The sequence below is a fragment of the Tamandua tetradactyla genome, chromosome 13 (genome assembly GCF_023851605.1).
Source record: "Tamandua tetradactyla isolate mTamTet1 chromosome 13, mTamTet1.pri, whole genome shotgun sequence".
NCBI classification, from domain to species: Eukaryota; Metazoa; Chordata; class Mammalia; order Pilosa; family Myrmecophagidae; genus Tamandua; species Tamandua tetradactyla.
In genome coordinates, this window is record NC_135339.1 from 63704295 (window position 1) to 63722263 (window position 17969).

At 37.4% G+C, this 17969-nt stretch overlaps 1 protein-coding gene across 6 annotated transcripts in view; it reads right to left on the reverse strand.

Moving 5' to 3' along the window:
- The window catches only part of ARMH3 (armadillo like helical domain containing 3), a 365667-nt gene that overhangs the window by 181723 nt on the left and 165975 nt on the right, over nt 1–17969 (reverse strand). For all 6 annotated transcript variants that reach the window (XR_013161708.1, XM_077125817.1, XM_077125814.1 and 3 more), the window contains one exon: nt 7338–7426. Coding sequence is in view for 5 of the 6 variants with exons in the window: in XM_077125817.1 (XP_076981932.1) it covers nt 7338–7426 (89 nt within the window). In the remaining variant the exon portion in view is untranslated. The remainder of the gene's footprint in view (nt 1–7337; nt 7427–17969) is intronic.

Below are 17969 nucleotides of genomic sequence, written 5' to 3' on the forward strand. Positions count from 1 at the left end.
ACCAAGGCACCTCACCGACAGAGGCCAATGAAGCAAATAAAAAAACAGAATGGCTTTGGTTGTGAACAGAGTACAAAAGTCAGTATGCCAACCGGCTGCACTGCCTAAAGGTTCCAGACCCCTCGAGGTGACCCATAAAACAGAACAAATCCTTTCTTTAAATGGAAGTCAGATTCTGTCCTTAACATTTCCCTTGCTGTTAATGTGTATTTGCTAAAAGGGAAAATAAAGTTCGCAACCATTTTCCATTTCCTCAGGGACAATGTAATCCTCACAAATGGCATCAATCCTCTTTTTGATAATGAAAATGAGCTTTTGCATGAAAGTCCCCATACCTCAAACTCGGGGAAATCAGGATTCCAACTACCTCATTCCTATGCAGCTGCCTCTAACTAAGCACACTCAGGAGCCACTGCCTTCTTCAAGGGTCCTAGAGCAACTGTTTATTTTTTTCAATATTGTCCAACTGAGAGCCAAAATCACCGTTTCAGAAATCTAATATTCAATGAGACCACATCTCAGCAGAGTCATCTCATGTAGGACCAAGAACTTTACTTGGTGCCAAAATGAGGGAAAACCAGTAACAGACCTGTCCTGGTCACTCTAGATCCAGGGAAAGATGACTCCTTATCACACCAAGTGATCTGTTCCTTTAGAACTAGGATAAATAGAGCAATAAAAGAACAGCTTCTTCTTTCCCTGTTCCTTCAACTTAACAAGATGCTGTTGGACCTACAAGAGCTGATACTTCTCTGGACAGGAAGGGACTTCAAGTACGGAGAAAGAGAACAAGAAGGGACTTATGTTAGGGACTTTTTTCTCCCCTAATAGACTAAACCTTTTAGAGATTTTTATCTTTTGCTTCTGCCAAATTTTGGAGAGGATGAGAAAAATACTCAAAATAGTGTAAAATTTTAGTTTAAGCTAAATGTGGTGATTTAGCTTTAAAAACCTTACAGGCACTCTTTTTCTGTCCTGGAGCTTTCTACCTTGCTATATAGGAATTTTCATAACTAAATTATGGAACCAAGTGATACCTCCTAATGCCCCTATATTAGAACATTCTAATTTTGAGAGGAATTAGTTGTCCATTGAGGAAAAAAGCCCTTCTGTTTTTTTGCATATGGAACGTAGAGCAGTCTTAATTAGGCACACCACGCCTGGAATATATCATGTGACATATTTCCCTAAATCAGAAAATTTAGGGAAAAGAAGAACAATTTAAAAATCAAGTTTAAAAACAAGATAGCAAAAGTGGCTGCCAAAATTCCCCTTCTCAGCTGCTCCAGCTTTTTACTGTTATGTTCTTTCCCACCTGGATACCCTCCTCAAAACTAAAAGAAACAATACTGTTCAGCAATATAAGCTGTCACCACTGGGATGAAGATGGGTAGAGGGTAAACGGGACTCTGTAATATTTCTGCCACTCCCTCTGAGTCTGCAATTATATCAAAATTAAAAGTCTTAAAGAAACCCTAAACTTAGAGCAACAAACAATTAAAAGTTCAAAGGAACATTTCTCAAAATCAAGAGGGACTGCAAAACTGCCAAAGCTATACTTTATCTACACAAGAACTGCCAGATAAATTTACGGTTCTGGTCAGCTTTTCTCCTGAAAAATTTCAGTCCTATATGACAACACCTACAGTATAACAAGCTTCCAAAGAAAAGCTCTCAATTCTGAGTCTCAAGGTGTACATAATTAGGGTCATAGGCTTATGGCAGTGATAAGAGAGCGAGCTGGATCCTGAAAGCTATGATACTTTCTGGGTTTTCCATTTTTCCCTGTAGGCATCTGAAAGGTCAGGCCATGTGCAATTTCTATCTTTTCCACAAAGCTGTGAATGCTTTGGGTGCTATTTAGCACAGTGAGGCTGAACAGATTGTTTTGAGGGCTTTGGGGGCCTTTCTTCCTGCAGGGAGGCAAATGTTGCCTAGTGATCTGCATCTGAATATAGGAGTCAGGAACTCTAAGTTCTAATCATGACTCTGTATAGTGTCTGGTTCCATGTTCCTTGGCAAGTTACTTAACTTTTCCATCTCTCCACCCCCTTCCCCAACAAATGGGGATAAAAATGATGACATCACCCAAGAAGGACCATGATCCTTTGATAATGCCAAGTATGAAATTCCAGTATAAATCTACCTTTAAATCAACCCGTGTTTTCAGACTGCGGAAAGCTACACAATTTAAATGCATGCTGCCTCCTCAATGTCCCTTCTGCCTGCAGTGGAAGTAAAATAAGCTGACACCATGAAGCTCTGTTCAAAAATTTCCCTCTCCAGCAACTACATACTTCTCTCTAAACATTCTGTTCATCCTTAAGTTAATGGCTTAGAAATTATCAAAGCTTCCATTTTCACTTGGTTAAAAGAAATCCACACATCTGTGGGTTAAGGATGAAAGAGACAAAGGAAAGAGTTTACATTACTTCCTTTCACATCTAAAATGTATAAAAATGTAGTTGGATGGCTGGCTGATCCTATCAAAAGTGACAGGGTCAGCTGAACAGAAAGATGACAACAAACATCTACCTGGATTATTTTTCCTGAGGCCAAAAGAAAATATTATTTTGTGTATGTGCTGTTTTAAGAAAATGTTGATCCATCATTAATGAAATGATGGAATCCATTATGATCTATTCATACAATTATTTATTCATTCAAATGTTCTCAAAGTCCCTGTTACAAGTCTAATGAGGATAAAAGAATGATTAAATATCAAGCCCAGTCCTCCATAAGAGATCATTCTGGAGGTATTCTTACACAGTATATAGATATTCCTTTTCAGTTTTTGGTGTATTGGAGTAGCTAGAGGGAAATACTTGAAAATGTTGAACTGTAATCCAGTAGCCTTGATTCTTGAAGACAACTGTATAAACTACATAGCTTTTATGGTGTGACCAAGTGATTGTGAAAACCTTGTGACTGACACTCCCTTTATCCAGTGTATGGACAGACGAGTAAGAAAATAAAGACAAAAAAATAAATAAATAATAAGAGAGATAATGGGTATGGGATGTTTTGGGTGTTCTTTTTCACTTTTATTTTTATTCTTATTTTACCTTTTAGGAGTAATGAAAATGTTCAAAAATCAATTTTGATGATGAATGCAAAGCTATATGATGATACTATGAACCACTGATTATAGATTTTGGATGATCATTTGGTATTTGAATATATAATATATTACAATACAATTGCATTAAAAAAAGAAAATGCTTATCTATCAGTAACAGAATGATGGATTCCATTATGATTCATTCATACATTTACTTATTCATTCCAATGTTCTCTGAGTCCCTGTTAAAAGTCTTCTGGGGATAAAACAATGATAAAATATCAAGCCCAGCCCTTCAGGAACTTTTTAAAGAGGGCAGACAGATATTTAAACAATCACTGTACAAACATATGCAAGCACAGCAATACAAATGTGATATACTAAACTAAAGGCATAAAGTTCTATAGGAATACAAAGGAAATAAAACATAGTGAACAAATAGGCTTCAGCTTCAAGAAGTTTCGAGAGGAGCACTGTTCACCTAAAGTTTCCAATGGGAAAGCAGTATGACCAGTAAATAAAATAAAAATATTAAGCCAGATACTAAGATGTTCTATGAGCACAGAATAAATAGGGATGTTAGGGGACATAAAATTAGGACAGGGATTCTTAACATGGGATCGTGGATAGGCTTCAGAGGGCCCATCAACTCCCTGATATTATATGTAAAATGTACCTATGTACAAACGGACATTTTTCTGCACACACAGACTATGGCTTTCATCATATTCTCAAAAGTAAAGGACTGGGTGGGCCCTGGTGGCTTAGCAGGCAGAGTTCTTGCCTGCCATGCCAGAGACCTGGGTTCACTCCCCGATGCCTGCCCATGCAAAAAAACAAAAAAAAAACAAAAAAAGTAAAGGACTGTTTCATTAGGATCTTAAGCCAACATCCCATTTCCCCATCACTACCAGTTCAAAATTCTGAGGTCTAACTGTTTATTCAAACTAAGAGATGTAGGTAGCCTAGGGTACAGGGAAGAGCTTTTAAACTTTCCATAACTGGGTGAAAAACAATGACTACTGGAAAGAAGGCAATGCAGAGGTAGGAATTCTTCTTTTCCCTACTCTAGTTAAAGTTAGCCTAAATATTTTTTTTCACATATTCAGATACCATGGTGACAAGCCTTATATAAATAGACAGTGGCAGAGGGAGTAAGTCAGGGTTGTAGCTATAAAACCAACAGTTGGGAAAGTATATCAGGGAAGACTGAACTCCCAACTAATATAGTTGACTCCTCCCCTTCTATAAGACCAAGCCTGAGAATTTTACCTGGAAATTGGAGTGGGTGGAGGGGGTAAGACAACATGCTGACACCTCTGGGCTGCCTTCCCAATAACAGAGAGTAGTCAAACAGCAATAAAACCAGGACGTGACAGGCAATGATACTGAATACCAATATTGCAAACAACGAAAGACATCTGGATCCTAGCTAACTGTTTCCTATATGCCAGAGGTCTATTTATGTGTCCAATCTAACAACTCATACTTTACCAACCTTAAATATAAATACAGTTTCCAGCACATGTATGGACAAGCATATATATGTGTACACATATTTGCCATGATGAGTTTCACACATCTCCCTCAAATCCTAAGTCTAGAAGGCAAAGAGAATGAAAACATGGGCATACCAACATATGAGAGGTAGTGCTGGCCAAGGAGTGGGTGGATACACCATTGCCACACTTATATTCACTGATTATAATATTACACATTATTATTGGCTCTGACTGCATCAGATATAGTGTTTTATTTTGCAGTTTTTCTTAGCACCTGCTGCTCTGTATCTCACTGTACATTCCATACACGAAGGCATAGAAACAAGGTTCATGTATCTAGTCTATACGTGAAAAAGAGCAAATCTCACTTGGCAGAAATTTCTAGTACAAATGCCTATGCTCTAAGAATAAACAATCACCGAGGCCAAGAATAAACAATCACGGAAGCCTCACTAATGATGCCCTCTACTCAACCTATCAAGGACCATGCAATGCCAACCAATCAGTCCTGAGACAGTACATAATTACAAACAAAGCTGAGTAGGACATAAAGTACTCAAAGACATAAAGCCAACTGACCAATACAGAAGAATGGTATTCTTTCTCACAATTCCTCAGCCAGAATGAGGAAATACTAAGTGCTAGAAATGATAAATATAAAAGACACTTTTAAATCTCTTCAAAAGAAGAGTGTTTGGACAGTGCGATAGTTTGGCAGAATTTTCACCTGCCATGCGAGAGACCCGGGTTCGGTTCCTGGTACCTGCTCATGCAAAAATAAATAAATAAATAAATAAAAACTTAAAAATAAAAAACAAAAATAGAAGAGTACGTATTTAAAGAAAAATAATGACAACGTATTCTGGGGTTTACAACATATATAGAAGTAAAATATATGATGACAATAGCACAAGGGACAAGGAATATTTTATAATGATAAAGCTGTTAGTTAATTAAAAGGACAGGAAATACAAGGTGGAAATAAGGGAGGAATAGGAAGCCCTAGGTCTCAGGGAGACATACCAGGGTAAGCAATGTGGAAGCAATGTTGAAAAGGCAACGGAACAGGATAATAAGGTAAAAGACATCAGATTTTACCTTATAGGATGGGGAAAAAAGCCAGAGAGATCACTAGCACCAAAGATAGGATGGTTAGGACAGAAAGGAAAAAAAATTAGAAAAAAAGTGAAAATAAAACCAGAAGGGAATCAGAAGACACAAGGAGAAACAACTACTACCACCAATTGGTTGGTAACTAACACATAATTTCATCCCAGCTAAAAATAAAAATTTAAAATTGTAACTCAGTGGTACAATAAAGTCTTTTCCAGAAGATTACAGTGATGAATGGTTGCCCCACTCACTCATAGGAGGGTTTCTCTATTCTTAGGAGAGGAGGGTGTGTTAGTTAGTATCAGAGACTTTATAACCTGTGCTAAGATCTGTAACATGCAACATTTTGTGCTTTCTCTTTAATTCTAGGCTTTTAGAGCATAACGATCACATTACCCACAGCCAAAGTAGTAGTCCTTTATATCAAAAAGAATTGTTGCTACCTAACAACTTCTACTAACTTTAGCCATTTTGAGCTCTTTTGATCCTTTTAGCTCTTCTGATATTCCCCAATCTCAAACTGTCACACTCAATTACAATCATACTCCTCTCTCCTAAAATACCAAAATACACTATAGCCACTTAGTGCTTTTCTCCTACTCCTCCTTCACCACCATAGCAGAAACTACAAATAACTTGCTAATCCATTAACTAAAGATCTCTACTTTCTATTATAGAAGACTAAATTTAGAAAGCCAAATTGGATTGGGAGGAAACCATGTGTCACAACAAGCAAGATGAATTCCATGAAATGGGGCTGGGTTTCTGGTCTGTTTCTTATAAAGTCTCTGACACTAACTAACACACCCTCCTCTGCTAAGAATAGAGAAACCCTCCTATGAGTGAGTGGGGCAACCATTCATCACTGTAATCTTCTGGAAAAGACTTTATTGTACCACTGAGTTATAAAAGCCACAGGACTTATCAGCAAGCAACTCCCTTAGAGACATGTCTCCTCAGCTTTCCTGAAACCTCCAATTTAGTAATACAAAAGACAGAGGTAGGGAGCCGGCATTAATTGTACCCTTAGAGAAGAGTCATATCCTGCCTGCTGGGGTGGCAGTGACTTTACTGGGCTACCAAATGGATAAGAAGACAAATGTAAACACTGTAATTTGCTGTTTTTGTCTCTGGCACAGGGGGAGTGGTACAATTGACACTGTCTGTAAACAGTAATAATGCCAGATCTAAGACAAAGAACAGGATTCCCCCCAACCCCCACCCCCTCCCCACCCTCTCTCCCTATGACATTCCTCCTGAGATTACTCATCTTGAGGAAACACACAGAAGACTCCCCATAATCCATATGCTGCTACCAAATGGAACAGAAGGAGAATCCAAGTTTGTAGTGAGTCGTCCTACCTCACACAAGAGAAGAATCACTGGAACTAAAGAAGTATGCAATTGTTTCTATTCAGCTGATAAAAAATAGAGGGAGAAGAAATAGAGAAATTGTAGAAAAGGTGTAAGACATGCCCAGGTCTGAATTAGGAAAAGCTGAAATGTCAAAAAAATGACAAAAAGTATAAATGTTTGAAATAGAAGCAACCTAAACAAATTTAAAAGTTGGTTTTTGTTTGTTTTTTAATTCATCTTGAGGCCAGGTCTAGGTGTTTCTAAAAGGTACAGGAAATGAGGATGAATTCAAAAGAGAAAGTTACCTGACCAGAGTTCCCGCCAGGTGTAATGCAGGCGTATTCTACACTTCTTCTGGTAGCAAAGCAGTTTATGTATTACTTGAATGCAACGTCTACAACAGAGAAAGAGAAAAACTGGGTAAGCCTAAGAATACAGTGCAAACTCACCACAAACTCTCTTTCTTTAGTGCAGAAGGTTTGCTAAGGCCACTGAAGACAGAAGGTATGAATTTACCCACATACAAAAGAAAGAAATTTTTTCCACCTATAGCTCTTCCTATGGATTCCACCCCCATCCTCCCACATTGGCTCTCTTATCACTGGGACAAAGGGGCTGTAACCAGTTATATTAACAAGCAATTAGGTACTACTGAAACCACTCTCCTGAGTTTTCCTAGGAGGAAGGATGCCAAGGCCAGGATGAGATTACTGCACTCAAAGTGGTAGAAAAGGATGGAAAAACACAAAATAAAAGTTTCTAAATCTAAATTAAATTAAATTAGATTTTGATTTTATTTGTAATTAACTTAAAGTTTACTTTCATTAAAAATTAAATTAGGATTACATCCCACAACAGCAGGATACACCTTTTTCTCAAGTGCTCATGGATCATTCTCAAAGATAGACCATATGCTGGGTCACAAAGCAAGTCTTAACAAATTTTAAAAGACTGAAATCATACACAACACTTTCTCGGATCATAAAGGAATGAAGTTGGAAATCAATCATAGGCGGAGTGCCAGAAAATTCACAAATACATGGAGGCTCAACAACACACTCCTAAACAACAAGTGGGTCAAAGAAGAAATTGCTAGAGAAATTACCAAATACCTCGAGGCGAATGAAAATGAAAACACAACATATCAAAACTTATGGGACGCAGCAAAGGCAGTGCTAAGAGGGAAATTTATTGCCCTAAATGCCTATATCAGAAAAGAAGAAAAGGCAAAAATGCAGGAATTAACTGTCCACTTGGAAGAACCGGAGAAAGAACAGCAAACTAATCCCAAAGCAAGCAAAAGGAAAAAAATAACAAAGATTAGAGCAGAAATAAATGAAATTGAGACATGAGAACAACAGAGAAAATCAATAAGACCAGAAGTTGGTTCTATGAGAAAATCAATAAGATTGATGGGCCCATAGCAAGATTGACAAAAACAAGAAGAGAGAGGATGCAAATAAATAAGATCAGAAATGGAAGAGGAGACATAACTACTGACTTCACAGAAATAAAGGAGGTAATAACAGGATACTATGAACAACTTTACGCTAATAAATACAACAATTTAGATGAAATGGATGGGTTCCTGGAAAGACATGAACAACCAACTTTGACTCAAGAAAACATAGATGACCTCAACAAACCAATCACAAGCAAAGAAATTGAATTAGTCATTCAAAACCTTCCTAAAAAGAAAAGTCCAGGACCAGACGGCTTCACATGTGAATTCTATCAAACATTCCAGAAAGAATTAGTACCAACTCTCCTCAAACTCTTCAAAAAAATCGAAGCAGAGCGAAAGCTACCTAATTCATTCTATGAAGCCAACATCACCCTCATACCAAAACCAGGCAAAGATATCACAAAAAAAGAAAACTACAGGCCAATCTCTCTAATGAATATAGATGCAAAAATCCTCAATAAAATTCTAGCAAATCGTATCCAACAACACATTAAAAGAATTATACATCATGACCAAGTAGGATTCATCCCAGATATGCAAGGATGGTTCAACATAAGAAAATCAATTAATGTAATACACCATATCAACAAATCAAAGCAAAAAAATCACATGATCATCTCAATTGATGCAGAGAAGGCATTTGACAAGATTCAACATTCTTTCCTGTTGAAAACACTTCAAAGGATAGGAATACAAGGGAACTTCCTTAAAATGATACAGGGAATATATGAAAAACCCTCAGCTAATATCATCCTCAATGGGGAAAAATTGAAAACTTTCCCCCTAAGATCAGGAACAAGACAAGGATGTCCACTATCACCACTATTATTCAACATTGTGTTGGAGGTTCTAGCCAGAGCAATTAGACAAGAAAAAGAAATACAAGGCATCAAAATTGGAAAGGAAGAAGTAAAACTATCACTGTTTGCAGACGATATGATACTATACGTCGAAAACCCGGAAAATCCACAACAAAACTACTAGAGCTAATAAATGAGTACAGCAAAGTAGCAGGTTACAAGATCAACATTCAAAAATCTGTAGCATTTCTATACACTAGCAATGAACAAGCAGAGGGGGAAATCAAGAAACGAATCCCATTTACAATTGCAACTAAAAGAATAAAATACCTAGGAATAAATTTAACTAAAGAGACAAAAAACCTATACAAAGAAAACTACAAAAAACTGTTAAAAGAAATCACAGAAGACCTAAATAGATGGAAGGGAATACCGTGTTCATGGATTGGAAGACTAAATATAGTTAAGATGTCAATCCTACCTAAAGTGATTTACAGATTCAATGCAATACCAATCAAAATCCCAACAACTTATTTTTCAGAAATAGAAAAACCAATAAGCAAATTTATCTGGAAGGGCAGGGTGCCCCGAATCGCTAAAAACATCTTGAGGAAAAAAAACGAAGCTGGAGGTCTTGCACTGCCTGACTTTAAGGCATATTATGAAGCCTCAGTGGTCAAAACAGCATGGTATTGGCATAAAGATAGATATATAGACCAATGGAATCGAATAGAGTGCTCAGATATAGACCCTCTCATCTATGGACATTTGATCTTTGATAAGGCAGTCAAGCCAACTCACCTGGGACAGAACAGTCTCTCCAATAAATGGTGCCTAGAGAACTGGATATCCATATGCAAAAGAATGAAAGAAGACCCGTCTCTCACACCCTATACAAAAGTTAACTCAAAATGGATCAAAGATATAAACATTAGGTCTAAGACCATAAAACAGTTAGAGGAAAATGTTGGGAGATATCTTATGGATCTTACAAGTGGAGGTGGTTTTATGGACCTTAAACCTAAAGCAAGAACACTGAAGAAGGAAATAAATAAATGGGAGCTCCTCAAAATTAAACACTTTTGTGCATCAAAGAACTTCATCAAGAAAGTAGAAAGACAGCCTACACAATGGGAGACAATATTTGGAAACGACATATCAGATAAAGGTCTAGTATCCAGAATTTATAAAGAGATTGTTCAACTCAACAACAAAAGACAGCCAACCCAATTACAAAATGGGAAAAAGATTTGAACAGACACCTACCAGAAGAGGAAATACAAATGGCCAAAAGGCACATGAAGAGATGCTCAATGTCCCTGGCCATTAGAGAAATGCAAATCAAAACCACAATGAGATATCATCTCACACCCACCAGAATGGCCATTATCAACAAAACAGAAAATGACAAGTGCTGGAGAGGCTGTGGAGAAAGAACCACACCTATTCACTGTTGATGGGAATGTCAAATGGTGCAACCACTGTGGAAGGCAGTTTGGCAGTTCCGCAAAAAGCTGAATATAGAATTGCCATACGACCCAGCAATACCATTGCTGGGAATCTACTCAAAGGAATTAAGGGCAAAAACTCAAATGGACATTTGCACACCAATGTTTATAGCAGCATTATTTACAATTGCAAAGAGATGGAAACAGCCAAAATGTCCATCAACAGACGAGTGGCTAAACAAACTGTGGTATACACATACGATGGAATATTATGCAGCTTTAAGACAGGATAAAATTATGAAGCATGTAATAACATGGATGGACCTAGAGAACATTATGCTGAGTGAGTCTAGCCAAAAACTAAAGGACAAATACTGTATCGTCCCAATGATGTGAATCGACATTCGAGAATAAACTTGGAATATGTCATTGGTAACAGAGTCCAGCAGGAGTTAGAAACAGGGTAAGATAATGGGTAATTGGAGCTGATGGGATACAGACTGTGCAACAGGACTAGATACAAAAACTCAAAAATGGACAGCACAATAATACCTAATTGTAAAGTAATCATGTTAAAACACTGAATGAAGCTGCATCCTAGCTATAGGTTTTTGTTTTGTTTTGTTTTGTTTTGTTCTTACTATTATTACTTTTATTTTTTTCTCTATATTAACATTCTATATCTTTTTCGGTTGTGTTGCTAGTTCTTCTAAACCAATGCAAAGGTACTAAGAAACGATGATCATGCATCTATGTGATGATGTTAAGAATTACTGATTGCATATGTGGAATGGTATGATTTCTAAATGTTGGGTTAATTTCTTTTTTTCCGTTAATTAAAAAAAAAAATTAAATTAGGGCCACGGTGGATCAGCAGGCAGGTTCGATTCCCCTTGCCTGCCGATGCAAAATTAATTAATTAATTAATTAAAACTTTAGTTTCTCAGTTGCACTAACAACATATCAAGTCTTTAACAGCCACATGTGACTAATGGCCAGAATTTTGGACAGCACAGATATATAGAACATTTCTATAATTGTAACAAGCCCTATTGGACAGAGCTGCCCTAGATTATTAGAATATTCAAGGTTATTCATATGCCAACAACACATCTGATTTTGAGAGTATTTCCAAATAAGCACTTAGTAGACTGAGGTTGAGATGAATTTTTAAAAGCTGTAAATCTAACAAAGCTACTTTTCATCTCTGAAGTGAAGGATTTTGAAAGTTTAAAAAGTTTTATAAAGTAAAGTATTGAAAATTCACTGTCTAAAAATGAAAATCTTTTATTTGATAAAAATTTTTAACAATTAAAATTAAAGGTATACACTACAGGAAATTATATTAGCAGCAAATGATACGAAAGGGACACTATGCTTAACATATAGAACTTATACAAATTGAAAAGAAAACCAGTAACATTCCTAATATTATGGCTATAGGAAATGGTCAGATTTCTCTATCGCCCCAAAAGTGAAGATACGGAAAGTTAACATTTTTCTATAAAGTTCAACTTAATTTAGAAAAAGCATATTAAACAAGACTGTAAAATTTTTAAAAAGATTCTATTTTTGCACATAAATTAGATTTTAATGCTTACAAAGGAAGACAAAAACAGCCACTCATATGTTATCAGAATAAGTGCAAATTGACATAGAACCCTACTGGAAGGCAATCTACCAATTTCTATCAATAGCAGTAATATTTATATTCTCTACCCATTAACACCACTGCTGGGAATTTAGTGTGAATGCAGAATTCAATGAAAGCTTTGGGTAAAAAGATGTTTATTATAATCTTACTTATAATGGAGGAAAATTGGAAACAACTGTGCAAAGGATAGCCAATGCAAGGAAAATAGCAAATAAATCATTACGCAAAACATTAAAAAGCTCTTAAAAAGTGCAATTGGGAAGATTTTCTTACAACACAGGAGCACAGATAAGGTTAATTAAAATAGTGTATACAATATATGAAAATGGTCACACATTTATTAAAACAAACAGAAAAAATATTTAATTTCTATGTTAATACTGGCTGCCATTTTTAGGTATTATTAGGATTATAGGTGAATTCTGTTCTCTCTTTTTTGGCCAAATTTTTCACAAGTATATTTTACTTTTACAACTCAAGAAACTGATCTTTTTAAACAAACTTATCTTAAAAAATTATAACATCCTTTGGAAAGAAGCACAGGTAATGTTTTCATTTTTTATGAATTAAAAAAAAAATTACAAGAAAGAAACACAAACATTTCCAACATATGCTCATTCTATTCTACATGTATAATCAGTAATTCACAATATCATCACATAGTTGCATATTCATCATAATGATCATTTCTTAGAACATCTGCATCAATTCAGAAAAAGAAATAAAATGACATCAGAGAAATAAAACAAAAACAGAAAAAAGAGAAATTATACGTACCATGCCCCTGACCCCTCCTCCCTTTCATTGATCACTACCATTTCAAACTAAATTTATTTTAACGTTTGTTCCCCCTATTATTTGACACAGACACATGGTGAAAGCTATATCTTTATACAGTCATCATCAAGAAACATGGCTACTGGAACACAACTCCACATTTTTAGGCAGTTCCCTCCAGCCTCTGCATTACATCTTGGAAAACAAGGTGTTATCTACTTAATCCGTAAGAATACCCTCCAGGATAACCTCTCGACTCTGTTTGGAATCTCTCAGACGTTTATGCTTTGTCTCATTTCACTCTTTCCCCTTTTGGTCAAGAAGGTTTTCTCAATCCCTTGATGCTGGGTCTCAGCTCATTCTAGGTTTTCTGCCCCATGCTGGCAGGAAGGTTCACACCCCTGGGAGTCATGTCCCACGTAGACAGGGGAAGGGTGGTGAGTTTGCTTGTTGTGTTGGCTGGAGAGAGAGAGGCCACATCTGAACAACAAAAGAGGTTCTCTTGAGGGTGACTCGTAGGCCTAATTTTAAGTAGGCTTGACCTATCCTTTGTGGGGTTAAGTTTCATATTAACAAACCCCAAGACTGGGGGCTCAGCTTGTGGCTTTAGTTGTCCACACTGCTTGTGAGAATATCAAGAATTCTACTTGGGGACGTAGAATTTCCCACTGTTCTCACCGTTTCCTGAGGGGACATCGCAAATACTTTTCCACTCACTGATCAAATCACTCTGGGATTCATCGGGGCAACACTCTGGACAAACCAACAAAATTGCATGTCATATTCAAGGTTCCATGTGCTTACGTTGTTCAACCAACTATGTACATAAGTTATATTAGGAGATGCATTAGTCAAAATACAAATCTTGTACCAAATAAACATTTTTTGCTTTAGTCTCACAAATAAGTTGAAATTTTTAAATATTAATTACCATCTATTTTCAGCACCCTGCAGTAATGACATTCCTTTGTTCTTTCTCATGCAAAAACATTTTAAAAACTTGTACATTTAGTCACTATCATTATGGACTCTAGGCATTCCTAGATTTTACCATTTCAATCTTTATCGTCTATCTTTCTTTGTGATTTCACTTATGGCCCTAGCCCTCCTCCCTCTATCCTTCTCACATTCAGCTTCATTCAGTGTTTTAACATACTGGTATTACAGTTAGGTAGTATTGTGCTGTCCATTTCTGAGTTTTTATATTCAGTCCTGTTGCACAATCTGTATCCTTTCAGCTAATATTACTCAATATCTTACCCTATTTCTATCTCCTGAAGGTCTCTGTTACCAACGAATTATTCCAAGTCTGTTCACTAATGTCAGTTCATATCAGTGAGACCACATAGTATTCCTCCTTTTGTTTTTAGTTAACCTCACTCAGTGTAATGTCCTTAAGGTCCATCCATGTTGTTACATACTTCAAAACTTTATTCTGTCTTACAGCTGCATAATATTCCATCGTATGTATATGCCATAGTTTGTTTAGCCACTCTTCTGTTGATGGACATTTTGGCTGTTTCCATCTCTTGGTAATTGTTAATAATGCCGCTATAAACACTGGTGTGCAAATGTCTGTTTGGGTCCTTGCCCTCATGTCCTTTGAGTAGAGACAGCATATAAATGGGTCCTGTTTTTTCATCCATTCTGCCAGTCTATGTCTTTTGATTGGAGAGTTTAATCCATTAACATTCAGTGTTATTACTGCATGGACAGTACTTTCCTCTACTACTTCTTCTTCTGGATTTTATATGTCATATCTAATTTTTCTTCTTTTTACCTTTACTCGCAGTCTTCCTTTCTACACTCTTCTCCACACCGCTCTCTTCTGTCTTTTCATATCTGTCTCTAGTGCTCCCTTTAGTATTTCTTGCAGAGCTGGTCTCTTGGTCACAAATTCTCTCAGTGATTTTTTGTCTGAAAATGTTTTAATTTCTCCCTCATTTTTGAAGGACAATGTTGCTGGATACAGAATTCTTGGTAGGCAGTTTTTCTCTTTTAGTAATTTAAATATATCATCCCACTGTATTCTCGCCTCCATGGTCTCTGCTGAGAAATCTACGCATAGTCTTATTGGGCTTCCCTTGTATGTGATGGATTGCTTTTCTCCCACTGCTTTCAAGATTCTCTCTTTCTCTTTGACCTCCGACATTCTGGTTTGTAAACGTCTTGGAGTATGTCTATTTGGATCTATTCTCTTTGGGGTATGCTGCACTTCTTGGATCCGTAATTTTAAGTCTTTCATAAGAGTTGGGAAATTTTCAGTGATAATTTCCTCCATTAGTTTTTCTCCTCCTTTTCCCTTCTCTTCTCCTTCTGGGATACCCACAACACGTATATTCGTGTGCTTCATATTTTCTTTCAGTTCCCTGAGTCCCTGCACATATTTTTCCATTTTTTCCCCTATATTTTCTTTTACTTGTCAGATTTCAGATGTTTCATCCTCCAGTTCACTAATCTTTTCTTCTGTCGCTCGAAATCTACCATTGTAGGTTTCCACTGTTTTTTTCATCTCTTTTACCGTGCCCTTCATTCTCGTAAGTTCTGTGATTTGTTTTTTCAGAGTTTCAATTTCTTCTTTTTGTTCATTCCTTGTCTTCTTTATATCCTCCCTCAATTCATTGATTCGGTTTTTGATGAGGTTTTGCATGTCTGTTTGTATATTCTGAATTAATTGTTTCAGCTTCTGTATGTCATTTGAATTGTTGGTTTGTTCCTTTGACTGGGCCATATCTTCGAATTTCCTAGTGTGATTTGTTATTTTTTGTTGGCATCTAGGCATTTAATTACCTTAATTAGTTTATTCTGGAGATTGCTTTCACTTCTTTTACCTAGGGTTTTCTTGCTGGATGACTTTGTTGTCTATCTGTTCTTTGACATTCAATCCAGCTTTTTCTGGACCTCTACCTTAAGTTTTGTTTAACATAGGAGAATTTTTCAGTTGTTTTCTTGTTTCTTGCCCTGCTTTATGGTGTTGCCCCACCCCACCCCACCCCACCGCACACACTTAGGAGGGTCCACTTAGGCATTATAGAGCACAAACAGATTTTCCCAGACCAATCTGGCCTCCTATGAGGAGGAAAGAGTCACCTGTGTCGGTTTTCCCTGAAGGTGAGATCCAGCAGGTTGAAAGACTCCTTTGAAGTCTCTGCTCTCTGTTTTTCTTATCCGGCCCAGTATGTGCTGCTTGTCTGACTGTAGGTTCCACCAGCGTAAGATGATGTGATACCTTTAACTTTGGCAGACTTTCTCTGCTGGGGGCATGGTAGAGATAGAGGAGAGGTTGTAGGCTGGTTTTACTGGCTTCAAATTAACAAGACCTGGTGTCTGAATTCCTTGAGGGAGGGATTTCACCCGAGTTGGGCTTCACCTCTCCCCTGGGGAAGGCACAGACTCCAGACAAACCCTCAAAGAAGCTTGTTTCTGCCTATGCCTGGGGCAGGTGCAGCACGACAACTGCTGCTGTATCCAAAGGCAGTCAAGCCTTTGTAGAAACACAGCCACAAAAATCTGTTTCCCTTTTTATTTTCCCTTTTTCCGTCAGGTCTGCCCCCGTGGAGCCAGGGCAAAAATGAGCAACCTCCGCTTTGACCAGGTTCACCTGAGCTGGGGGCCTAATTTTAGTAGTCAGAATTTGTTAATTAACTCCACAATTGGTGTTTGATTGGACTCAGCCTCTGCTGCTGGTAAAGACTCTTTCCTTTTTCCTCTGGGAAGCAGCCTGTGGGGGAGGGGCGCCAGCCACCGCAGCTTGGGGAACTCACAGTTCTACGCGGGCTAATAGCCAGTCCACCTGGTCCAGACGGGGGTACGCTGTATGTCTGCTCACTGACGTGGCCCCAGGAGCTGTTCTGCACTGTTTCTGGTTATTTAGTAGTTGTTCTGGAGGGTGAACTAAAATGCGCACATTGTTAACCCACCATCTTGGCCCGGAAGTCCTCCACAGGTAACTTTTTGCAGAACAGAAATGTTTCATATTTTGAATGGGATCTGGCAAGATGATGTATATATCTGTCAAAACTCAAATTTTGACATTGAAACCCCATTTATAAGGCCTTGGCAATGGATGTCTGAAAACAGGATGGGTAGATCATGAGAAAATAGCGTGAAGACAACGGGTGTACCAATCTGTTTACCAAGAACCTGAATGTGAGAATGATAGAGGGAGGAGGGCTGGGGGCATAAATGAAATCACAAAGAAAGATAGACATATAAAGATTGAGATGGTAATATCTAGGAATGCCTAGAGTCCATAATGATAGTGACTAAATGTACAAGTTTTTAAAATATTTTTGCATGAGGAAGAACAAAAGAATGTCATTACTGCAGGGAGCTAAAAATAGATGGTAATTAATATTTAAAAATTTCAACTTATGTGTGAGAATAAAGCAAAAAAATGCTTATTTGGTACAAGACTTATATTTTGACTAGTGCATGTCCTAATACAAATTATGTACATAGTTGGTTGAACAACATAAGTACATGGAACGAAGGATACGACATGCAATTTTGTTGGTTTCTCCAGAGTGATGCCCCGATGAATCCCAGAGTGATTTGATCAGCGAGTGGAAAAGTATTTGTGAAGTCCCCTTCAGGGAACGGTGAGAACAGTGGAAAATTCTACGTCCCCAAGAAGAATTCTTGATATTCTCACAAGCAGTGTGGACAACCAAAGCCACAGGCTGAGCCCCCAGTCTTGGGGTTTGTTCATATGAAACTTAACCCCACAAAGGATAGGTCAAGCCTACTTAAAATTAGGCCTACCCTCAAGAGAACCTCTTTTGTTGTTCAGA